The sequence below is a fragment of the Pyrus communis genome, chromosome 1, assembly GCF_963583255.1.
Source record: "Pyrus communis chromosome 1, drPyrComm1.1, whole genome shotgun sequence".
In the NCBI taxonomy this organism is placed as follows: domain Eukaryota; kingdom Viridiplantae; phylum Streptophyta; class Magnoliopsida; order Rosales; family Rosaceae; genus Pyrus; species Pyrus communis.
In genome coordinates this window covers 13,026,478-13,050,480 of record NC_084803.1, presented here as the reverse complement: position 1 = coordinate 13,050,480, position 24,003 = coordinate 13,026,478, and the positions used below count along the sequence as shown (strand labels likewise).

The 24,003-nt window shown below is 37.4% G+C and overlaps 4 protein-coding genes and 1 pseudogene across 9 annotated transcripts; 3 read left to right on the top strand and 2 right to left on the bottom strand.

Annotated features, from left to right (window-relative positions):
- LOC137739279 (zinc protease PQQL-like) lies at positions 1-6,582 on the top strand. The gene is made up of 21 exons (XM_068478833.1): positions 1-275; positions 825-1,071; positions 1,146-1,271; positions 1,408-1,545; positions 1,641-1,775; positions 1,860-2,117; positions 2,211-2,348; positions 2,447-2,516; positions 2,603-2,816; positions 3,039-3,144; positions 3,646-3,879; positions 4,052-4,216; positions 4,304-4,453; positions 4,534-4,625; positions 4,879-4,960; positions 5,050-5,133; positions 5,217-5,333; positions 5,422-5,532; positions 5,689-5,769; positions 5,850-6,044; positions 6,149-6,582. The coding sequence occupies exons 1-21, from the start codon at positions 61-63 to the stop codon at positions 6,215-6,217; spliced, it is 3,027 nt and encodes a 1,008-aa protein (XP_068334934.1). The 5' UTR covers positions 1-60; the 3' UTR covers positions 6,218-6,582.
- Positions 6,583-7,528: 946 nt separating this feature from the next.
- On the top strand, positions 7,529-9,232 carry LOC137731527 (large ribosomal subunit protein eL31). Its single transcript, XM_068470654.1, has 3 exons — positions 7,529-7,654; positions 7,932-8,037; positions 8,778-9,232. Exons 2-3 carry the CDS (start codon positions 7,955-7,957, stop codon positions 9,055-9,057), a joined length of 363 nt encoding a protein of 120 aa, XP_068326755.1. The 5' UTR covers positions 7,529-7,654; positions 7,932-7,954; the 3' UTR covers positions 9,058-9,232.
- Positions 9,233-9,363: 131 nt separating this feature from the next.
- Positions 9,364-12,813, bottom strand: LOC137731512 (uncharacterized). Of its 2 annotated transcripts, none has more exons than XM_068470636.1 (8): positions 12,639-12,813; positions 12,476-12,537; positions 12,298-12,381; positions 11,672-11,726; positions 11,249-11,384; positions 10,755-10,805; positions 10,419-10,674; positions 9,364-9,797 (listed from the first exon to the last, which is right to left on the bottom strand). In XM_068470636.1, exons 1-7 carry the CDS (start codon positions 12,742-12,744, stop codon positions 10,575-10,577), a joined length of 594 nt encoding a protein of 197 aa, XP_068326737.1. In that variant the 5' UTR covers positions 12,745-12,813; the 3' UTR covers positions 9,364-9,797; positions 10,419-10,574. The 2 variants fall into 2 exon arrangements, with proteins under 2 accessions (XP_068326737.1, XP_068326744.1); XM_068470643.1 differs by having other exon boundaries at positions 11,249-11,273.
- A 3,104-nt stretch (positions 12,814-15,917) lies between these two features.
- LOC137737930 (IAA-amino acid hydrolase ILR1-like 4) lies at positions 15,918-19,108 on the bottom strand (annotated as a pseudogene).
- Positions 19,109-20,231: 1,123 nt separating this feature from the next.
- LOC137737941 (vacuolar protein sorting-associated protein 32 homolog 2-like) lies at positions 20,232-23,247 on the top strand. Of its 5 annotated transcripts, none has more exons than XM_068477563.1 (8): positions 20,232-20,393; positions 20,552-20,659; positions 20,979-21,078; positions 21,691-21,776; positions 21,915-22,006; positions 22,228-22,342; positions 22,617-22,818; positions 22,913-23,247. In XM_068477563.1, exons 2-7 carry the CDS (start codon positions 20,579-20,581, stop codon positions 22,806-22,808), a joined length of 666 nt encoding a protein of 221 aa, XP_068333664.1. In that variant the 5' UTR covers positions 20,232-20,393; positions 20,552-20,578; the 3' UTR covers positions 22,809-22,818; positions 22,913-23,247. The 5 variants fall into 5 exon arrangements, with proteins under 5 accessions (XP_068333664.1, XP_068333640.1, XP_068333656.1 ...); XM_068477539.1 differs by having other exon boundaries at positions 20,549-20,659; positions 22,902-23,247; XM_068477555.1 differs by having other exon boundaries at positions 20,549-20,659; positions 22,617-22,826.
- The last annotated feature ends 756 nt before the right edge of the window (positions 23,248-24,003 follow it).

Genomic DNA, 24,003 nt, shown 5'->3' with positions numbered 1-24,003 from the left:
AAATCTGCAACTTTTAAGTGAGTCCCAAATTTCCCAATTCGGAAATTGCTACAGAAGGACATGGATTTGCTTCCGGCGGAGACCACCACCTCGAAGATAGTGAAGAAACATGGGTTCCGGTCGCTGAAGCTGCTGACCGTAGACATGGACCAGGAGCTCGGAGACCAACCTGTCGGAGTTGACTACGGCAGGCTTGACAATGGCCTCTCTTACTATGTCCGTTGCAATTCTAAGCCCCGAATGAGAGCTGCCCTCGCTCTTGCTGTCAAAGTCGGGTATGTGTATATATAATTTCTTTTTTTTGTTTGTACTTCCAATTGGGTTTGTTTTCTTTAATGTTATTGGTTTTGTTTGTTTGATCGTTCATTTGTGTTGCTTGGGTCGGTTGCTTTTGTCTGCTTAATTTAGTTGTTTTGTGTTGTTAATGGGGTTTGATGAACTAGGTTGTTGAATTTGGTTGGTCAGTTGGTTTTGTACTGTGGAATTAGGGTAATGTGATTTGACCCATAGACAATGAACTGAGATTTTGATTATAGATGCCGAAACCGAGCAATGTATTGAGTGAATAAGAGGAAAATTTGTGTTTCCCCCTTGGGAATTACCAAGTAACTAAAGTCAAATCAGATGGGTTGAAGTAAACATAGCGACACCGCTTAGAAAACCAAACTAATGGTGTTTTTCCCACAATGACGGTGCTTGAGTTGGAAAATTGTATTCTTTGTTGAGTTAGCAAAAGCCTACTGACTAGATAGGTTCGGAACTTTCATGTGTGAATGTATGCTGGAATCTATGGAGGGTTTTTTATATTATCGGGTTCATGGCAGATCAGTTTTGGAAGAGGAGGACGAACGAGGAGTTGCTCACATTGTTGAGCATCTTGCTTTCAGTGCAACTAAGAAGTACACAAATCATGATATAGTAAGGTTTCTGGAAAGTATCGGGGCAGAATTTGGCGCTTGTCAGAATGCAGTTACATCCGCCGATGACACTGTTTACGAGTTATTTGTTCCTGTAGATAAGCTTGAGCTGTTATCTGAGGCCATTTCAGTTTTGGCCGAATTCAGTTCTGAGGTATAAACTAGTTTCACCTTGTTCAGTAATCCTCAACATTTTTACTCCTTGGTTTAATTACTTGCAATTTCCAGGTTCGTGTCTCAAAAGATGATTTAGAAAGAGAAAGGGGTGCTGTTATGGAAGAGTACAGAGGAAACCGAAATGCTACAGGAAGGATGCAGGATGCACATTGGATTCTGATGATGGAAGATTCTAAGGTACTTCCACTAAAAGGCTTATATTCCCGGACTACCTTGATCAGGAGGTTTTTTATTCTATAAAATGAGCCATCACCTTTAATGCTTTTACACTCCAACAGCATTCTGAGTGTGCAAAACCCTCTTTTGATTGCAGTATGCTGAGCGTTTACCGATTGGTTTAGAGAAGGTGATTCGAACTGTTTCTCCTGAGACTGTGAAGCAATTTTATAAGAAGTGGTACCATTTAAGCAATATGGCAGTGATAGCTGTTGGAGATTTCTCTGATACGCAGGTTTGGTATTGTCGACATGTTAATGTTTACTTTGGATTTATAAGGGTAGTTTGTAGAAAAGATTTATTAACAATTTCTCTCTTCCTTTCTCTCAGAATGTAGTAGAGTTGATAAGGGATCAATTTGGACGTAAAATTTCAGCACCTGACCCTCCTCCTATACCAAGTCATCCAGTTCCTTCTCATGAAGAGCCGCGTTTTTCATGTTTTGTTGAATCTGAAGCTTCTGGGGTTAGTACGGAATAAATCACACTTGTGTTTGTACCAGTCTAAATGGAACATTTCAGTTCTAATGTAGAAAATTTCTTGTGACAGTCTGCAGTGATTATTAGCTATAAGATGGCAGCTGATGAGCTGAAAACAGTGAGGGACTATAGGGATTTACTGGCGGAGTCCATGTTCCTTTACGCTCTAAACCAGAGGTTCTTTAAAATATCTCGTAAAAAGGACCCGCCCTATTTTTCATGCTCGGCTTCTGCCGACGTTCTTGTTAATCCGTTGAAGGCTTATATAATGACTTCATCTTGTAAAGAAAAGGGGACTGTTGAGGCGCTAGAATCAATGCTGATTGAGGCAGGGTTTTCATCCAATACTAGAAATATACTTGATTGATTTTCTTTTTAATTTGGAACTACTTTTAATAACACTTACATTTCACTATTTTAGGTTGCAAGGGTACGATTACATGGCTTTTCAGAACGGGAGGTGTCTATTGTTCGAGCTTTACTGATGTCAGAGATTGAATCTGCCTATTTGGAGCGTGATCAAATGCAATCAACTAGCTTACGTGATGAATATTTACAGGTATTTCAGATTGTAGTTTTCTTGTAAACTTCCAATTTTCTTATGTAATGTTTGTATTGATTTGGTAAAATGCTATGCCCTTGTATTTCTTTGGGCAGCATTTTCTCCGCAATGAACCTGTTATTGGGATTGAATATGAAGCTCAACTCCAGAAGACTCTTCTACCTCGTGAGTCATTGCATATTTGGATATTGTAATTTGATGGTTATAAAAGAAATGTATAGCTGTTCTCATCCCAACTTTTATACCTGTAGATATAACCGCAGCAGAGGTATCCAAATATGCAGTGAAGTTACAGACATCATGTAGCTGTGTCATTAAGACAATTGAGCCACGAGCTTCTGCAATAGCCAATGATCTAAAACATGTTGTATCAAAGGTCAATCGCCTTGAGGAAGAAAGAATAATTTCTCCTTGGGATGAGGAGCAGATTCCAGAGGAAATTGTTAATACAAAACCTAATCCGGGGTATTTTTGGACCTAACGTGTCAGCAATTCATATCATCATATTTATTTATATATTTTTCTCCCTTGTGTGTGTGTGTGTTATTCCTTCTCCAGTTCATGTGGGAATCATTTCTGTGTGTAAGTTTTGTGGTTTTTTTATTTCTTTTGCATTTTCTACATCTATTATCGGCTCTATGAATTATTTGTTGTACATTCATTCCCTTTATAAATTATTTGTTTCAGGAATATTGTACAGCAGGTTGAATATTCAAATATTGAAGCTACTGAGTTAATTTTGTCAAACGGAATGAGAGTTTGCTACAAGTGTACCAACTTCCTCGATGACCAGGTGAACTCAGTGCAGTCAATGAAATATCTGTAGTTCAAGATCGATGGACAAACTGTGTGAATCTTATTATTCTAGTTTGCTCTAAAGCTTCATCAATTTGTCACTTGGTTGTTTGAAGTTGTAGTTCTGAATGTGTGAATCTCATTATTCTAGTTTGCTCTAAAGCTTCGTCAATTTGTCGCTTGGTTTTTTGAAGTTGTAGTTCTGAACATAAGAGAACATTCATTGTAGTAATTGATCAGTATTCTATAAAGCTAGGGATGAAAGAGAAAGGAAGAAACTCTATTTCCGATGAATGAAAGGAACATTTAGTAATTCAAGGCTGAAAGAGAAATTGATCTGATATTGTTCCTTTCCAATCATCAGTAGAGAAATTTCCGTCTCATATGACATTCTGTTGTCATGTATGTTAGTAGCAAAGTTCTGAAAGTTGTTGTATAGCATGTGTCAGTCATTTTTACATGTAGAATTGTGATTCTTATCGATACTTTATTTTCATAGGTTATCTTTACAGGGTTCTCATATGGCGGTTTATCTGAACTTCCTGAAAGTGAGTACTTTTCTTGCTCAATGGGGCCAACCATTGCAGGAGAAATTGGTGTATACGGTTATAGACCTTCTGTTCTTATGGATATGCTTGCTGGTAAGAGAGCCGAAGTCAGCCCAAAACTTGGAGCATACATGAGAAGCTTTGTTGGTGATTGTTCACCCTCAGACCTGGAAACTGCTTTGCAGGTGTGCTTCATGATTCTCTCTCTCATGATTGCAATTTTACAAGAGTATTGTCAGTTGAAAATTTAGATTAAAAAAATCATGGTTTGTCTTTATGCCAGGAGTTCTCTTTATTTTTCATTGTTTTTCAATATTGTCTGAAGCTACAAAACTTTTGCAATATTTGTTCTGGCAGCTTGTATATCAACTGTTTACGACAAATGTAATACCAGGAGAAGAAGATGTCAAAATAGTGATGCAAATGGCAGAAGAAGTGGTCCGTGCTCAAGACAGGGATCCTTACACTGCATTTGCAAACCGTGTGAAGGAGCTCAACTACGGAAACTCCTATTTCTTTAGGGTACGATACCCATTCTGAGTGTTCAGTGTAGTTTTTATTCACCTGGTGTATTCGAGTTACAACTTTGGGTTAATATATATTTGGCAGCCTATTAGGATAAGTGATCTCCGGAAAGTTGACCCTTTGAAAGCCTGTGAATATTTCAACAAGTGTTTCAAGGATCCATCAACTTTCTCCGTTGTGATTGTTGGGAACATTGATCCCTCTATAGCACTTCCTCTGATATTGCAGTATTTGGTAAGTAAAAATTCCTTTGTAGTCTACTTACACCGGGATTTTATATATATGTGCTCACAGGTATGTAATTTACCATGCAGGGTGGAATACCAAAGCCTCCTGAGCCGCTCCTACAATTTAATCGTGACGACCTCAAGGGACTGCCATTCAATTTTCCTAAAACCAGAATAAGGTAGAATAGAGCACAAACCTGAATGCAGCAAACGTATTATACTTATGTTTGTGGTAGAAAGGAGTTTCAAATATTGTTCGATTGAGCAACTCCATTGATCACCCAATAAGCTCGGTGGTTGAATATTGTCGATTCCTGCCCTTGTCTGAGATCTAAGATTCCACTGAAGTTTCTCACAATACTATTTGACAAGTCACCTATTTTCTTCTTGGTCCAAATCCCTTCTTACAATCTGAATTCGATGTTCTTGCAGAGAAGTTGTTCGCAGCCCGATGGTGGAAGAACAATGTTCTGTTCAGCTTTGCTTCCCAGTGGAACTGAAAAATGGAACCATGGTGTGTTCTTGTCCTATATTACGAAGCTTTTGATGGAGAGTTGAATTTTCACGATGATTTATAACTCGGGAAAAACAATTATATGGCAGGTAGAAGACATTCACATTGTTGGATTCCTGAGCAAACTTCTTGAAACAAAAATTATGCAGGTTCTACGGTTCAAACATGGACAGGTATGCGTGCCTCCATATTACTTTATTTCTATTTATCATCTTCATCTTTGAATTCAATTCTTCTTATTACGTCTATGCTATAGATCTACACTGTAGGTGTTTCAGTATTTCTTGGCGGTAATAAGCCTTCCAGAACTGCAAATGTTCGTGGTGATATAAGCGTAAACTTTTCTTGCGATCCAGAAATCTCCTCAAAGCTGGTTGGTGCTTTTGTAGTTAGCCATGTCCTGATATTTTGGTTTATTAATCGATTGGTCGTTCAACTAGCTGTTTGATACCATATTACAGGTCGATCTTACTTTGGATGAAATATTACGTCTTCAAGAGGAAGGGCCGTCAGATGAGGATATCTCAACCATCCTTGAAATTGAGCAAAGAGCTCACGAAAATGGGCTTCAAGTAAGTTTTCTTGTTATTATAGGGTTCATTTTGGTCGGAGATACACCATTGTTCCTGACAGTCACCTAGTGCACAAAGTTTCGTGGATGCGAGAGATGAATGAAGTGGATATAGTTACAGCCCATTTGATTTCTGTTGCGGATTTCCTTCTTTCAGGAGAATTACTATTGGTTGGACAGGATTTTACACAGCTATCAGTCAAGAGCCTACTCCGGTGATGTTGGCACTTGTTTTGAGGTTGGTTGCTCTTCTTCTCAACAGAAACATTTCCCAGCATGTTTCCAAATACTCTAATGATTATTGAACGTCTGTTGCAGATTCAAGATGAAGGTCGGTCCAAAGTCAGACAATCTCTGACGCCAACAACGGCACAGTCAGCATTACAAAGGATACTACCTTTCCCTTGCAAAAAACAGTACACTGTAGTGATTCTAATGCCCCGTACATCTCCCTTTAAGTCACTAAAATCGTTCTTCCAATCTACCGAATCCAGTTATCAAAGACACACTAAGGTGAGTTCTAGTCAAAATTCCTCTTACTTAAACTGATTATCTCCACTGATTTCTAATCTTTTAGAGTAACTGTATGACAAATGAGTTTTTACTGTTTGTGGCAGATTTTGGCCGGCCTTGCTGGTCTCACAGTTTTGGGTCTTACCTTATGGAGATATTCACGACGCACCTAAACTCGTAGGTGAAATTTACGTAGAAGAGCTCTAGAATCTAGATATACAACAAGCGCGAACGCTTTGGTTGCAAATTTAGGACGCTTCAGTGGTTTTTTTTTTTCGTTGCTCCAATTAATCGAGAGTTACATATGAAGTTGAAACTAGCTGAATTTCTGCAGAACCAAATACAAATTTATTTTTGCTCCGTTCGTAGCGTGTAACGTTGATGTGTATTTCTTTCCTTCCAAGCTTCATAACATGTATTCAGTAATTTTGTTGGAGGAGAATTATCCGGTAATATAATAAATATGATCGGAAAACAGAAAATTTGTTTGTGAAAGGATGTATTTCACTGGACAGTTGATTTTTCGTGCCTTTCATTGGATGAAATTTGTCTGTGATGCAGCTTACAACTGTTTGATACTTTTCTAGTGATGTATTACAACTTTATAATTTCGTGGGTTCGATCTCAACCAACGTTACCAAAAGAGTGAATTCGACATGTTTCTTGTCACTAGCTAAAAGGTCGGAAAAAGGTATTATGGTTTAGGGGTGTAACAAAAAAACAAAATTCAATATGCATTATAAAAGAAAAATAATAGATAAGTCATAGTTTTTTGGTGATAATGTCACGTTATGTTACCAGTAACACGTATAATTATTCATTTACACTATGCTCTAAAGTCTAACACATCAATAATGTCGTGCACATATATTATAAGGCACGATGCGTAAATATGTGTCGTCTTGAGAAATAGGTTAACACAAATTGATTAGTTGTTTTTCGTTGTCTGATAATCGATATGTACAAAGACTATTGCAAATTTGCAATGTAGTCATATGGGCACAACAAGGTTACGTCACCATAACGGACCTAGCAACAATTAGGCATTAAACACAATATATATCGTCTTCATAACTCATATGAGTTGAATTTGAGATCTCTTTCGCTTAAGTGAAGACAAATATCACTATACCAGAAGTTAGTCAAAAATTGATTAGTTATTAACACATTTTCGAAAGAAAAAATATGGCTTATCCTAAACACATTATTTTTTACCTTGAAACCAAAAACAAAAGGGATGTGTTATTCACACACTCATTTTTACTTTTCATACACCCTTTTAATTTTCGGCTATCAAATCGAATGAATTGAAGAATATCAAAGAACATAAATGATAAAGGTGTGAGAAGTAAAAAGAAATGTGTCAATATAACACCTCAGCAAAATAAAAATTTGTTTAATTTATTTTATAAGAAATAGAACAAAGCGACGTCATTGGTAAACTACCATCTCTAATCGGCAACAAGCGACACGTCGTACAACTAGAAGAACCGGAGTCTGATAGATCTTTATAAGGGTGTGGAAGCTAGGGTTTTACGCTCCTTTTTTAGTTGATCCTGCAGCGCCTCTTCTTCCCCTCTCCTTCTGCATCCACTTCCAAGCTCCCAAAGGTCTCTCTCTCTCTCTCTCTCTCTCTCTCTCTCACATTCTTCCTAGCATGTATAGCAATTCTAAATCTCAAGTCCTTCAATCCCTGTTTGGCCGCCGAGAAATCGACGGAAAACAGAAGAAAATTATATCTTTGCAATCAGATTTATGCTTTAACTTTCTGGTTTTCTGTAGTTCAAATCTAGGGTTTTTGTTTTAAGTTAGAATTTTGAAATTAGGGGGTTTTTTATTTTTTTTGTTTTTTTTTGTTTTCCTGAAGTGAGGGATTTGCATTTGCAGGTACTTAGAAGGAGAGTGTGAAAATGGTTGAGAAGACAAAGGGAAGGAAGGAGGAGGTGGTTACCAGAGAGTACACCATCAACCTCCACAAGCGCCTCCATGGCTGGTATTATATTTTACATTATGTTCTTGCTTTTGGTTAATCTTTTTATATATTAGTTGTTTTTTTGTTGTTGTAGATCTTGATTACGGATGCTTGTTTTGCGTATTGTGTTGTCCGGCTAGCTTCGTGCTTGTCTATTTTCTGATTTTTATGTGGGATTGGGATTTATATGCGGATTGTGGATATTTGATTTCAGATTGCATTTCATAATTGTTGCTAGCCCCGTTGTGGTGGCGTAACCTTGTCGTCGACGTGCTTGTTATGAACTTGTGTTTTATTTTCATGATTAGTTATTTAACTAGAATGAAATGTATGTTTGTGTCGGGTGTGAAAGGAGTAGGAACAGAAAAGAGATATGATGCAGATCTTAGTAGGACTTTAGTATGGAAATGCAGATCGTAGGACTTTAGTATGGGGGGTGAGTGGAAGCGAGACTGCTAGAAGAAATCGTTTGTAGGACTTTAGTATGGAAATGGTGTAAGCTACTACGTGGCTGTGGGCATGGGGTTGTTGCAGAGGTTCTGGTCCAGAGTGAGGGAGTGAGTTGGGCTTGGAATTTGTGAGGTGGGGGACAGTCGATGCTATTGAAAGTCTCGGGCGATAGTAGGATCTGTATAAGTTCTCCTTTTATTTGTGAATGTTTCTTTGTTTATTTGCTTGTGCATTGTTGTTGAACCATTGAAATTTGTACTATCATTAGAAAAGCATCAAAGTAACTCTTGTGCATTGTTGTTCCATAACAGCACATTCAAGAAGAAGGCTCCCAACGCCATAAAGGAGATCAGGAAGTTTGCCAAGAAGGCCATGGGAACAAATGACGTCAGGGTGGATGTGAAGCTGAACAAGCAGATCTGGAGCAGAGGAATCAGGAGCGTCCCAAGAAGGATCAGGGTTCGTATTGCTCGCAAGAGGAACGACGACGAAGATGCAAAGGAAGAGCTCTACTCCCTTGTTACCGTCGCTGAGATCCCAGCCGAAGGACTGAGTGGGTTGGGCACCAAGGTCATTGAAGAGGATGAATGATCTATTAATTTCTGTTTCGAGTAAGCTACTCTCATTAGGAAGAAAAGGGAATTTTATATGCATTTTTCGAAAGACCTTCAGAGTTTGTTGCCAAACTAAAGACTTACCTCACTAGTTTGGTGTATTTTTGTTTGGTTAAATATTCAGCATCAGTAATGTACGTTTTGGTTTTTAAGTGATGTGCTTTTCTGGTTACTAAACACCTTTGGATCTCTCGGTCTCTCTCTCTTCGAATTTGCTTTCAGAGGAAATGAAACTGAGCAAAATTCTATTGTGCGACGCACGGATCATGTGTCTGGGCGTCCAAAGGTGGCATAGGCCATGAGCAGATGCATGTCCAAATGCCCGCATTTGGACGGCCGTATAAGCTATTTGATCGCTAACCGCCACAAAAGGTTATTTTAGGCAGCGGTTGAGGAATCGCTAAGGTATTTAAACAGCGGTTGGGAAAATCGCCATGGTCTTTTAGTACGCGGTTGCAAAAATCGCCGTTAAAAAAGTCGTAGAAAAAATGTGACACCTCTCTTGACGGTTTATTAGATAACGCAGTTGCAAAAATCTCCGATAAAAAGGCGAACTTTTACAAATATCCCCTCAGAAACTACATGGAAATATTCTTTAAAATCACTCTCTCTAAGTAATTTTTGTAGTATTTTATGAAATTGATCTCCCTAACATCATCCTTTATGATATTATCGTTCGTGCTGACATGAAGCCAGCAGGTCCCAAAAATTTAAAGCCTGCAAATTCACACATCCAAAGCTCAGAAATCACGCGATTACAAAACAACAAAAAAAAAAAAAAAAAGGAAAGAAAAAAAATTCACTTTCCCCTACTAACATAGGCAGTCGAGGACCAATTCAATCTCTATCCTTAGCGACCAACATTCCACTTCCTGTATTTCAGTTCTAATTTTTTACCTTTTACCATGCCATCTTACATGCTTCTATTGGAACAAAACAAAATTCCATTTCCTTATCATGTAATTAGCCACTTATTTGGTACTATCTATGTACCCTCCATTTCAGCAAGAAGTGACTTTCAAGAAAAACATGCAATCAAAACCGAAGTGTTTCTCTCCGTTTTTTTCCCTTATATCCATTCGAAGAAGATAAAATTAACCAACACCAATCAATATTACTATGCTTTCTTAGGTTGTAACACAGGGATATATGAATAATTTTCAGAACCTTCAACTTTAATTTTCTTATTCAACTTCATTGACTTAAATTATTCAAATAATCTAACAGCAGGATTGATGTTTAAACCAAACCCTATCAGTGACTACGCAATCGGAAACAAAATTTCCGACCTGACACTATTCAAAATGAGTATTACAAAATGTGATTAAAGAGAATTACCTTCGAGTTCAACCAGGAATTTCCATGCGATTAACACAGTTAGAGAATCAAGCTTGTACGAGCTCCCTCTCCATCCCTTATACCAGAGTCAAACTTTTAGTCTACAGCCCGTGCTATTTATCTCGGATCAATGTCAAAGATGGACAAACACAAGGTTCAGCTAGCTTTGTAAGCATACATATAGCCTCGAAGCTTTCTTATCTCTTCTGATGATTCAGTTAGCAGATGATCAACGTACAGAGCCAGTGCTGCTCCACTGCACACCAGTTAAGTGTTCTTGAATAAATTTAAAAGTCTTACGGGCAACTTATGAACATGAATCGCATTCTAACATACCTTAGAGGTCCAAATGGAAGCCAGATTACATCCCAGCGGAACCTTGGCAATCTGCACAAATATCATATTTGTTCAAAACTAGTTTGTTTGTACCTTAAACATACAGCACAGTTCACAAGGGAAATAAACTTAAGAGCAAGGCAAGATGACAACATACTGACCACAAATCGGAAAATAAAATGCAGGTGCAGTGGTGCACCCTGTACCCATGCTCAACACAAAAGTGGAATTGCACATTATTTTCTGTTTTTGCACAAGTCAATTGAATGAAGGGCCACTGTCTCAGGGCCTGAATGAAGGATATATATATATATATATATAGAGAAATGAGATATTTTAATGTATTTAATTTATTGTTCCACTTAACTACCTCAGAGTGACAGTTTCATCGTATTTCATTCTTAATGTTTCTGAGTTGTGAATATTCTTGTATAAGACCGGTTATGTGATAAAATAACTAATGTTAGAATGTGTGAGTTTGAGAAGTAACATACCTCAACATGTAATACAGCCAGAAAGCTGCAAGTACAATGCCACTAAAGAGTGAGTACCAAATCCATTGGCGGTGATGCTTTGAATCATGAAGCAATCCTATGATAGCTGATGAATATGTTACAACAGCTAGCCAATCTGTTATAGTTTTAAATAGTTAATTATTTCATCTCAAAGTAATGTAAAAGACAGCCAACTAAGCATATTAAATGTCATGCAAAGCATACTTCCCTTAACAGTGAATAATCACGGACTATGTTTAAAACCCAACAAATACCCATTAAGTATAATAGTACATATTCTATATACAGAATTTCAAAAGACCCAACTATAAGAAATATTGATTGAGCACTTAAACTATAATGCTACAACCTGTTGACACATTAACACGCGACTCTACTAAATGATAAGTAGGGGAACATCACCTGCAGATATAATCATCCATGAGAGCATCTCTTCCATGAAATAAGCATGATAACGCTGTTGATCAAGATCAAAATATGACATTTCATCATGAGCAAACACATTTTCTAGAATAACATAGCCGCAAAATCACATATAACCAGTAGTTGCCCATCTTACTGTGTGGCACTAAACAATGTCATTATCGATATTAGAACGACAACAAATGATGAAAGAAGATTCATCCTCTGCGAAAGACAATAAATTACTACATCAATCAAATGTCACAGGTTCCATAAACAACAAAAAAGCACTCAACTCACAAATTCCCAATTTCTCAACAACAACGAGCTCTACCCAGTGAAATTTTGCAACTTGATCTTAGAACCCCTACCCTTATGGTAAGTAACTGAAGATACCACACATTCACAACTTGTAAAGATCTCTTGCTCATAAAACTTATTATTAAATACAAACCCCAATTGAGACCCAATGGCTCCCAAAGAATTTTTTGAAATGCAATTGAAAGAAGATGCCCACTGTCAAACATATAGTCCTAATAACCCAGAAAAATGGTAAATTCAATGAGAACTTAGTGAAAGCAAGATGCTTGAACTTGCTTTTAATAAGAGAAAGAGAATCCACATACCAATTCCCATGGAGACAGAACCTGCTGACAGATTGAGTACAACAGAAACACCGCGAAACAAAAGAGAAGCAATGCAAACAAAGCCTAGCAAAAGAAAAATCAGCAAAGTTACTTCATATCGTAGAAAACCAAAAGCAAAATAAGATGTAAAATTGTTTAGTTGGAGATAACTTTTTACCCTCCATAACCGACTCTGTTGAGCTTGACTCTTCTCCATTTCACGAACCAACTCCTCCTGCTCTGTAAATTCGACAACCCAGTAACTAAAATTGGAATGAAAGTTCAAAATTTTGCCAATTTATCATTTTTCGGCAGCCAATTGGAGAGAGAGAGATAGGGACCTTGAGTATCCATGGGGCGAGAATCGTTGAGGGAAGGATCGTCCCAAGTGGGTAGAGAGAAGTCATCGTCCTGTGAATTTCTCAATTTTCTGCTCAGCTTCCTCATCGCTCACACTTTTCGCAGTTGAGGTTTCTAATTTTCTGTTTCGGGAAAGTGGAAGGGAAAAGAAAGGAAAATTTGGGGATTTTTCTCGGCCGAAGTTGTTAGTCCTATCGTGGACGGTGGATCATGCGGGTCTGTTTTTCTCCTGTTATTTTTGACCGTAGGATGAGTAAATCCGGAATTCAATAGTCGGGCGGAACTCATGTTTTTTGAGAACTCACTGCCGTGAGAGCGTGATCAAAGCCCAAAACGTCTTGGCTGGGATGTGACATTTTGTCAAAGAAGTCGCACTTCTTTTTAATATGACACATTTTTTTCTATTTTTTACGTTTGAATTTTAAATGGAATGTTTTGGTTATTGTTCTATTGATCATATTTGTTTTTTTTTTTTAAATTAATTCATGGTAATATAAATTTATCATTAATTTGAATTATTCTGCCAACTCGATGTTATTTTCATCCATTTTAATCAGTAAAAGCCTTTGGATTTGCTACAGATGTGTTTAAGATTCCGTTCCTGCAAATTTTGTTCATAATTAAATTATTTGTTAATTCAAAGTATTTATTAATTTTTATTCCAAGTGTGCTAGTAAACCTGTATGTTCTCTAATTTAGTTTTGAAAATATTGTGTTTTACTAACACAAAATAAATGAATATTAATGCAGTTCATGAGGAGGGAAATTCTGATAAGTCTTACTGTTTAACGGTTTCGACGTGATCATTTTGCAGTTCATGTACCTTGGAGTCCAAGCTACCATGGAGGGCGAGTGTAACGGAAGCTTTGCGTTAGCAATTCGACGACGTTCCGATGGACCACAAAGCCTTTGCAGAAACACAGAAGAGTGAAAAGAAAAGTTGTGTGGGGAAGGGGATGAAGAACAATCAACTAAAAAAATTAAGCACATGTTTTTCCTGTCTGGGAAGTGGTCCAAAATATCAGTAGAAGCTCTTAAATTCAGGGGAAAAGGAAAAGACTTACAGTGTCTGCAGAAACAGGTTTTACATTTCAATGGCATACTAAATAAATCTCAGTAAGTGATGGGGAAAATCTATTTGTTTTTTTTTCTTTTTCTGGTTAAATGATTATTACTTGTCGAATGAATGATTCGTAGAGACATAACTCATTACTCGCAAATCACAGTTTAACACGTATGCAAAAATAAAATCACACAAAAATAAAGTTTATGCATACATATGTCAAACTGTGTTTTGCCTTTTAAGATGGAATGACTTTTTTTTACAAAACTGAGTAATTTCCGAAGGAATTGTTGGTAAAGCATCCATCAAAAAACGAAAAATAATACGAAAATATACACAAACAAAACTGATTGTAAACTTTCATAGAGAAATGGAACCGAGGGACACCAAGACTTCAATAAATGAGCACTAAAACATGCTTTATCAGTTGCCAATGACAACTTTTATACTGAAAAAATAATGAAGTAACATGGATCTCCTTTGCACAGCTTCTTTTACAGGCAAAAGTAGAATACAAAATATACAAGAAAATATATGTTGAGTACGAAAACTCAAATCTACAAATTAAGCTTCCATCTCAAAAGCTCATAAAATTATATTTGGTTGATCTGAGCAACCTAATCAGATGATGCAGATTCCAGAATTTAAAAAAAAAAAAAAAAAAATCCTATCTTCCTTCGGCTTATATAACATCAATTCTCTACCACCTGCGATTAACACAAATCATATCATGTGTCAATATATAGATATACACATTACATGTGTGCACACATTACATGTTCTTGTCTGTCAAGTGTGGGTGAAGTAGAAATCTTCTTACCACTTCTGTAGGTTCTGTAGAACTAGATTTCCTGCAATAGAAGATCACCTCCTTCAGATTCTCATCGCGCTCATCGGCACTCATTGCAGAATAATACTCAGCACGATGTTGTCCCTGCAGTGGTGACTGCATCCCGCTTCTCATTTTGGCCGAATCATCACCATCACAAGGCCTCATTCCTTTGGGATCATTTGTCGCAGGCCCCAAACAAGGTCTAGGCTTAAAACACTTCCAAAACCGAACCACAATCTTCCAAAACAAAAACCTCCCTTCGCGTCGCTTGGGTAAACTAGGGACGGTGAAGTAAGTAGTGGGAGAAGTACAGCAGCTCGGTGATGGTGCAGAAAAGCTACTTGGTGAGGGAAGTGATTTCGACACAGAATGAATGGAGCCATCGAAGGGCTCCAAAACCCAACAATCACATTGTTCATCATACTTCAACTCTAAACTCTGCATTATATGATCTAAGAAACTACTTCCCTCTTCTCTCACAAGAATATTAGTTCTTTACCCGCTCCTATATATAAGCAAAAAATTCATCTTTTTACCTTTTTACAGAAACATTGATCACCTTCAATAATCTACTGCACTGGTTGAGGGGAATCTTTGATGAACTGGGAAGAGTTTTTGGTTAACCGCAATTTACCAAGGACTTATTTTTGGAAAGCAACTTGATTGATTTTGTTGGGACCATGAGTCTTGTTTTAGAAATACAGTTCACAAGACGCTTTAGATTTGATTGATTGATATTATGTGATTTTGTTTATTTCTTGCGTTCCCGACAATTTCTTTAGAAAATTATTATGAAAGTTTGTAATCCCAAATATGGAAAAGGCATGTGACCCAAATTTCTTTAGTCATAATTGACTGCATAACCAACTAGTTATTCTTCTTTTTTCAATGTCGAAACAGGTTCTAAGCTTGAATCTATCCACCATGTTGATAAAAAAATGAGGTCATACATTCCAACTAAGTTTTGATGAGATAAATGTTAATTGTGAACAACTACTTAGTCGTGAACAACTACATAACCAACTAGTTTTTGATCTAGTGATACTTTGTTTCCTAATGTCAAAAGAAGTTCCAAGTTTGAATCTGTCCACCCCGTCGAAAACGACTGCATAAGATTTGAGGGCATATTCCAAATGGGTTTTCGTGAGATAAATGTTAAATTAATTTTGTACGAGGAAAAAATATGAAAATTATTATTAACACTCCAAACTTTCAATATTAAAAAAAAAAAAACGATAATTGATATTTTCAATAGGTTAAAGTTAATATTCGAAAGAAACAACGCAATGTGCAAATGGCTTAAAGTCAAGTGTTTAAGAATATTTGCCTTCACACTATTGCTGGTATAAAAAAACAGCAAAACCGAACCTATAAAGCATGCCATGCTCACTATTAACAATTTAACTCAACAAGATTGTCGCTTTAAACATCGACAGGTTAGCTGAAATTATTTATATGAAGTCAGCTTTGCTTTACATGCCTAAGAATCTGCTCAAATTCATATGAAGTTCGAAACTTCGATGTGGTTTACAACATTCGAGCCCTAACTATCAATCCTAGCACTTCACAATTCATCTTGAGAGTTCCCTTTAGACGAAGTAGATTCGGGTTGATTTTCAAGTAGGTACCTTGTGGCCAAGGATACATGTAATGCCGCTCCATATGGAAGCACATCTTCGTTTACTCTGAAGTTCGGTGAATGCCCTGGTTCGAGCTCTCCTTCAGACTCGTTCTTCATACCAAGCACGAAGAAGTATCCTGGAATTACTTCCTGATAAAATGCGAAGTCTTCTGCACCCATCGTTGGTTGCCTCTCAATTATGTTCCGAGGGCCTAGCAAATCTCCCGCAACATTTAGGAAGTGTTGATGCAGATCTCTGTCGTTAATGACTACGGGGTAGAAGGGCTTAGCTTTTTCATTGAATAGGACAGTTGCATTGCACCTCTGTACGCTGGCTTGTCTAGTGATGACCTGCAACTCACATAAATAATTAACGTTTATGATGAGACATTGTAAAAGAAATGAATGAGTCGGCACAAGAATTTTCAACTTCAGGACTCAGGATGCCAAAAGGAAAGGAAGGAATCTAAGCCAGTAGAAGCAAAGCATACCTCTTCAATTCTTTGTTTAAGATGCATAAAGCTTTCCTTCGAAAATGCCCTGAACGTCCCACCAATTGTAACAGAATCTGGAATGACATTGAATGCACCGCCTCCTTGGAATTTTCCAACAGTAACAACCTGCAAGATGTGCTTTCATGTAACTGAATGGATACGGACTAACTGAAGCGTTATTCCTTGTGTAGAGGTCTACAAATCATATGAAAAAGATGCTAACATTCACGTAAGGGAGAGTGACTGGCAGCACATGGGAAGTAAAGTAATTAATTGCTTGCTATACTCGAAAACAGAATTGATATGGGTAGAACTTTTAACTACAATTAGTAAATAAGCAGTGGAGTAATAACAGGAACAAAAAATGGATTATAGGTACAGACACAAGCAAAGAGAGAAGGAGAGAAAGGGAACCTGTGAATCCAAGGGGTTGGCTTCACGTGAAACAAGATGCTGCAGACTAACAATAACATATGAAGCAGCCAAGATTGGGTCTATTGTGTGCTGTGGAATGGCAGCATGACCCCCCTTCCCACTTATTACCGCCTCAAAAAAACCACTGGCAGCTGAAAAAGGGCCAGACCTGGAGGCCACAGAACCAATGGGGTGATTAGCAGCGACATGCAACCCAAGATGGCACCAACATTCTCCAGAGCCCCTTCATCTACCATCTTCTTTGCTCCTCCACCTCCTTCCTCAGCTGGTTGGAAAACAAGAACAACTGTTCCCTATAAGAAACATAAGAAACAACTAAAAAAAGGTTCTCATGGATAAGAGAGATACGAATGACATTGAAAGCCAGTTGACAGAAACAGTATCTCAGAGAATAGAGACATCTAAGTACAATGCAGCTCTATGTAGGATACACATAATCTCCAATGATAACTGGCATACAGAAGCACAATTAGAGGTCTTTATGTAGATAAATTAGTTGGCAAGCAACTTCCTACAAGCATAATGCAATTACATTTGACAAAATTCCATATTCAAGGTACACTTTCTACGATTTGGAATCTGGTCTAGGAAGAAAAGAAATTTTTAAGCTAAAAACAAGAAAGTTATGACGAAGTTCTAACCACAAAATTTAACACACAGAAGGATTAATAATCTCAATGAGCGAACCTGCATGCTTCTAAACTGGTTTCACCCAAACAGGGAACACATAATATGTTTTAATGATGTTGTTTTTTTAATTCCCTGATGCTTGCGTAACCTGGACATGAATCGAGAACTACGCTTTCCTATCTGAAATGACTATTTTAAACATAAGTTCATGTCAACTGAATCTAAGGTCATGTAATGAACTCAACCCGTAAAACTAACGAGTAAACAGAACACAACAGATTCAAACCAATCAAGCAACCAGACTCACAATGCAATTGACATTTTAGAACCATTATATACATTCATTATTTTAACTAGTCATCCAATAACACCTGTAATTCGTGTCGATGTTCTTGAAGTATCTTTGCAGCACCAAGAAGCATGGCAACATGAGCATCATGTCCACAAGCATGCATCTTCCCTGCAACTTTGCTCTTGTGCTCCCACGCCACACTCTCCTGCATCAAACCAAAAGACACAATACTTTCCATCAATTCCTCATTAGCTTTAATTCAAAACATCAGTCTAAAAATCACAATTTTCTCCCACTCAGCAAGTCAACAATCACCGATTTCTAAAACAAGAAAATACGTGCATGTTTGAGATTGCTTCGGAGATAGATAAAAGTGCTTTCTGACTACTAAAAACGCTTCTAACTGTTTTTGACATAGACGTTTAGAAGTGCTCGTGGGTCATAGAAAGCTATTTCTAGCACTGCCAAGCTTCCTTTTTTTAACACTTTTAGCAAAAGCACTTCCCTTTCTGCAGAATCAATTTAAAGCACCAAAATTTTACTAAACCTGCATAGCCAGAGCATCCATATCCGCTCGAATCGCAACGAACGGCGATCCACCACTCCCAACAAAGCCAACAACGCCGGTTCCGGCAAATGGGTATTTGTAACGGACGTCCATCCGATCAAGTTCGTCTCTGATAAGCTTACTGGTCTCGAATTCCTCGAAACCAAGTTCTGGGTTTTCATGTATTTTCCTTCTGACTCCCACCATGTAATCGAAAAGGTCCTGCCTTTTGGCGAAGTCGAAGAACTTCACCGGGATTTGGGCCAACTCTTCCGGGGTCAGAGAACTGGCTGAAGAAATGAGAAGCAGGAGAATCAGCAAAACAGTAAAAATCGGGGGGACCCATTTGCAGGACGCCATGGATTTGCAGAGTGAGCCTTGTGTAAGCGGTGATGGATATGGAGAGGGGTTGTTGAAATTTTGTACAAAGGTGTAGGATGCAAATCATATCAAAGCGTGGATGATTTTTTTTTTATATGAAAAATGTATAGGGTGTTATGTCAGATTTTTTTTATAGAAAATAATCCATTCAACTTCATAGTTAGAAATTCAGATTTGCAATCTATAGTAATAGAAAGTAATCATGTTTTATAGCAAAAAATCATCCATTGCTTGTGGTTTTATACTTATTTGAAACATATTTGATTAATTTAGATTTTATCCAGTTAGATTTTTGGAGTGAAGATTTTCGCGGAATCCTTTTTATGAGGATCTCAAAGATTCTCAAATTACATTTCTTTTGACGGAGTAATCAACATACTTCGACAGTAGAAGAGTAGAAGGAAAAATGAGACAGAGTTAAATAAGAAGTTTCAGAATCAACTATTATAAATAAGAAGTTATATAATATATCTAATTATTTAGCCTAGTTTAATGCTTTCCTAAATTTTCACTTAATATTACGTTTTAGTGATATATATTTTTCAATTGTAAGTGAAAGGTATTACATTCAGTTCTCATCAAATGCGAAATTGAATCACATTATTACTAACTCATTGTGAAACTTAGCTTACTCTACAATCCCTTCAGTGTTCATAATATTGTTCGTTAAAAAAAAATTAAAATAAAAAAACTCTGCTAAACTATCGTTCCATAAACAACCAGGAGGATTCTCGTCGGATCCTCTTTGTAAGGATCCTGAGAATCCTCCAATCACATCCGTCAATCGTATATCTTGCGATTAGAAATCATTGTAAATTTTTTTATTTGAAATTAATATAAACAGTATCTGACAAAAATTAACCGCACAATGTATGATAAACAGATATAATTAGAGGATCTCCATGATCTTTGTAAAGAGGATCCGACCAGGATCCTCTCATACCAAAAGGGTATTTTTGTAGGAAATGAGTTATTTACATTATAATTCTACGTCTTATAGTAAAAACAAAATCATTCAAACTCTTTTCTAATTGGAAAATAGAAACACTTCCCACTTCCACTACATTGCAATTGCGACCCAAAACTGATCAGTGTCCACTTCAGAACGACCAACCATTGATTGCCAAAACGACACCGCCCCAAAAGATAAACACCATCCAGCCGTCCCTCGCGCCTCTAGGGGACCCCACAACCCAGGCATCGCGCCACGTGGAAATGCATAACTCCAATCGACAGCGTAGAGGAAAAAACTGGGAAAAAGGCAAAGCAGCTGTCCCTTCTCCTCCTTCCAATACAACAACACGCCTAGGCAAATCGGCAGAGCTCTCACCCAGTTTACGTGGGTCTCTCTCTCCCCACCCCCCTCTTCTTCTCCATCAAAACCCTAATTTCTCCAATCCGATCCGTCGTCTTTCCCCAATTTCCACCGTCGATTTTTGAGGTATGCGTACATGCCCAATTTATACCTTCACGTCTGTATGTTCTGATTGTTTTCCGATGAATGTCGCGATGATTCTTTTCGGTGAAAATTTTCGATCTTGATTTGTGTGGAATTAGGGCTTTGCGTTGACGGTTTTTTAATTGTGAATTGTGTAGAAGATCGAGAGGTTTTGATAATCTGCAGAGATGTCAACCATGTTCACCAGGATTTTTGGGAAACCTAAACAGGAAAACAGTGCCCTAACCACCTTAGACAAGTTGAATGAGGTAAAATTTCGATTAAGTCGTCGTTATGTGTTGTTTTGCATTGATGGTATTTAATGAAGTATTCGAATTTGTGTGGTTCCTTGGTGATTTTGTTTGTTTGATTGATTCGGGTTTTGGAAATTTGATGAGTTTACTGTGTGTTTCGAACTTTTGGTATGTCGATGATTCTTTTCGGGTTTGTGGATAGCTTAGAATTTAGTTTGAGAGGTTGTGGTGGCACATGAAATGTTTCCTCATTGTGTAGTTCTTCATGGTTTCTTTGAAGTTGGTTGATGCAATTAGATTGCTCTCTGAATCAATTTTGGTAAATGTTCCACAGACGCTAGAAATGCTTGAGAAAAAGGAGAAAGTACTACAGAAGAAGGCCGCTGCAGAAGTTGATAGGGCCAAGGATTTCACCAAAGCAAAGAACAAAAGGGGTATGTTTGCGAAGTGTTTTCATTTTTCTCTGAAGCTTGGTCTAAAAGTCCCGAAAAAACTAGCTTTTTATGATTACATCGGCAATAATCCGGTAAAGGGGGGAGGGGTTATTCAGAGCGGGCTCAGTTTTATACTTCTTACTATTACATATTGCCCATAAATCTCATGATAGCTTTAGGAGAGTTTGAGTGGTGATATCTAGTTTTGAATCATGTTCTCGATGAACTCATTAAATTTCTGCTTTGAGAGAGGGCTTATGTTCACATCCGTAATGGTGTCACAATTTCCACCTAGTTATGTAAACACAAATATGTCTGTTTCCATGTATTGCTTAACTCAATCTATGTTTCAAACTTTACCTGAGGATTTGTTTATCCTTTTCACCATTGCTTTTAGCTCCAATTGAATCTGGTAGTGATGAAGACTGACTGTTAAGAAGCCCTTGAAGTTGGTCAGATGCATGAATGATGACTGTCAAACTTTTCTAGATTTTGTCCATAAGGTTGAAATCATTAGGAGGTGATTTGGATCTAAAACCAAAGATGTCTTAACCACGGCTTTTTAAATTCTAGTATTGTGGTTGAGTTATAACTTATCTTGCTATTTTGCAGCGGCTATACAATGTTTGAAGAGGAAGAGGTTATATGAGCAGCAAATAGAGCAGCTTGGAAATTTCCAGCTGCGTATCCATGATCAGGTAACGATGAGATTGGAATTATATTCTCCCATGCTTTCAAGGTGTTTCAAATATATTTTGTCATTTTAATATATAATATATTCTTTGTTTTGGATTTTTTATGTTGATGAATAGTATTTGTGTGTATTGATGTTGCAGATGATAATGCTAGAAGGTGCAAAAGCCACAACCGAAACTGTAGATGCCTTGAGAACTGGAGCTGCTGCAATGAAGGCAATGCAAAAAGCAACGTAAGTAGTGTATATTATATATGGAGGATACTTTCAGGTCCACTGGAGTTTTGCTCTAATAATGTGCTCAAGTCGTTAATTTGAGAGTACTAGATCTGTATAATATTATAAGTTACTTACTATTTGTGCTTTATCTTCATTTCCTGTATGTCCCATGGGATCTGAATAATTCAATTACGGGTGTTCCCTGACATAATTGAAATGCGTATGTTTTTGTACAGGAACATAGATGATGTGGACAAGACTATGGATGAGATTAATGAGCAGACGGAGAACATGAAACAGATACAGGAAGCATTGTCAAGTCCAATTGGTGCAGCCGCTGATTTTGATGAGGTTTGCATTCTCGTTTCCTTCTTTTATCCCTTCGATGATTGGTGTTTTTTATTTATGAAAACGATAGTATCGATGATTGGTTTTTTTATTTATGAAAAGGATAGTATCAATGATTGGTTTTTTAAAGGATATGTTTTTGTTAGCCCTCGTGGTTTACCCATGGGATGGGTTTTAAAAAAGGATGTGTTTTTTTTTTTGTTTTTCTGTTAATTTTATATGTATTCTATTGAGTTTGCATACAGCTACTTAGAAGTTTATACAATTTTATTTGCAGGATGAATTGGAAGCAGAACTTGAGGAGCTGGAAGGTGCCGAATTGGAAGAACAACTTCTTCAGCCAGCAACACAAGCTCCTGCAGCTCCAGTGCAGGTCCCAGCTGGAAGGCAACCAACTCGTCCTCCTCCCCAAAGGCGCACTGAAGAAGAAGATGAATTGGCTGCTTTGCAGGCTGAGATGGCGCTCTAAGCAGCAGCAGGTCTGTGGGTCAGTTTCAGTACAAAGTTCCGCTCATATGCAGTTCTATTGTTTTCATGTTTGAGAGTTGATTTTGTTGGTTAGAGTGTTTGCAGGTATTCATTTTTATGAGTCAAGGCTATGTAAAGGATTGGTCTGATTTTACAAACAATGGAGATTTCTGTTCCGATCACGCATCGCGGGTTTCTGTGTGGCTTCTTCATTATTAAAGAGAATGTATATAAAGGTGGCATAAATTCAAACAGAGTCCCCTTTGAAACATGTATTCTGCTTTTCTCAGATTTTTCTCTTTCTTCCTTGTTTTCTTTCTTTTAAGTTTACTTTTTGAACATTTGTTCAATGTTGTTCTGTCATCAGGCCTTAATCAAATAGCTTGTTCTATTATTATGTGATATTGTTACCCAGTCAATAATAAGAATATTCTCTTGGAGCCTATAATAGAGAGAGGATCCTTGCCGGATCCTCTTTGTGAGGATATCGGAAATCCTTCATTCACATCCGTTCATTATACATCGTGCAATCAGTTTTTGTCAAGTACTGTTTATATTAAATTTTAAATTGAAAAATTTACAATAATTTATGATCGCACGATATATGATGAATGGATGTGATTGCAGGATCCTCACAAAGATCCAGCGAGGATCCAGCTGGCCTATAATACTCTCTTTTTGGACTTGGCCGGAGCTAATTTTAGGTTAGTGTTCCGGGTTCTTGACCACCGGTTGACCCGAGTCAATGATGGGAAGGGAGACCCGAGTCAATGATCGGAAGGGAAAAAAATGCAAAAATTTCACGCTTCCCCGGGTTTGGTGAAGAAAAAGAGGCATTGATTTTAATTAATTTCTTTTGTAAATGTATAATTAGATTTACACGTTTGATTCACATGAATATGAGTTTGATACTTAATTATTATAGTTAGTGGTTGATATCGTACATTTTATAATTTTACACTGTTTCTAATAGAAAAGTGTACATGAAGTAAATAGAAAAGTGTATTGGAAGTAAATGGTTTTTTTCTTGTTAACGTGGCTTAACCGTTCAAGTAGGTGGGGAGGGAAAGGGAGACAGGTTAGAAGGAAAGAGAATTCTTCTCCTTTCATTTTTCTACAAGGTTTGATGGGGAGTGCAAGCAGTCGGATTTGGTGCGGGGTTCTTGGTACGACCTGAAATCGAGCACGAACGAAGA

Bases quoted from the DNA above. Each gene is read 5' to 3' on its own strand.
- LOC137739279 (XM_068478833.1), top strand. From the start codon at position 61: ATGGATTTGCTTCCGGCGGAGACCACCACCTCGAAGATAGTGAAGAAA. The intron at 4,217-4,303 runs GTACGATACCCA...TATATTTGGCAG, and splicing joins GAAACTCCTATTTCTTTAGG to CCTATTAGGATAAGTGATCT. The intron at 5,134-5,216 runs GTATGCGTGCCT...TCTATGCTATAG, and splicing joins TACGGTTCAAACATGGACAG to ATCTACACTGTAGGTGTTTC.
- LOC137731512 (XM_068470636.1), bottom strand. From the start codon at position 12,744: ATGAGGAAGCTGAGCAGAAAATTGAGAAATTCACAGGACGATGACTTC. The intron at 12,538-12,638 runs GTCCCTATCTCT...TCGAATTTACAG, and splicing joins TCGCCCCATGGATACTCAAG to AGCAGGAGGAGTTGGTTCGT. The intron at 10,675-10,754 runs GTATGTTAGAAT...ACTGGTGTGCAG, and splicing joins CTTCCATTTGGACCTCTAAG to TGGAGCAGCACTGGCTCTGT.
- LOC137731527 (XM_068470654.1), top strand. From the start codon at position 7,955: ATGGTTGAGAAGACAAAGGGAAGGAAGGAGGAGGTGGTTACCAGAGAG. The intron at 8,038-8,777 runs GTATTATATTTT...GTTCCATAACAG, and splicing joins CACAAGCGCCTCCATGGCTG to CACATTCAAGAAGAAGGCTC.
- LOC137737941 (XM_068477563.1), top strand. From the start codon at position 20,579: ATGTCAACCATGTTCACCAGGATTTTTGGGAAACCTAAACAGGAAAAC. The intron at 20,660-20,978 runs GTAAAATTTCGA...AATGTTCCACAG, and splicing joins CCTTAGACAAGTTGAATGAG to ACGCTAGAAATGCTTGAGAA. The intron at 21,777-21,914 runs GTAACGATGAGA...TTGATGTTGCAG, and splicing joins AGCTGCGTATCCATGATCAG to ATGATAATGCTAGAAGGTGC.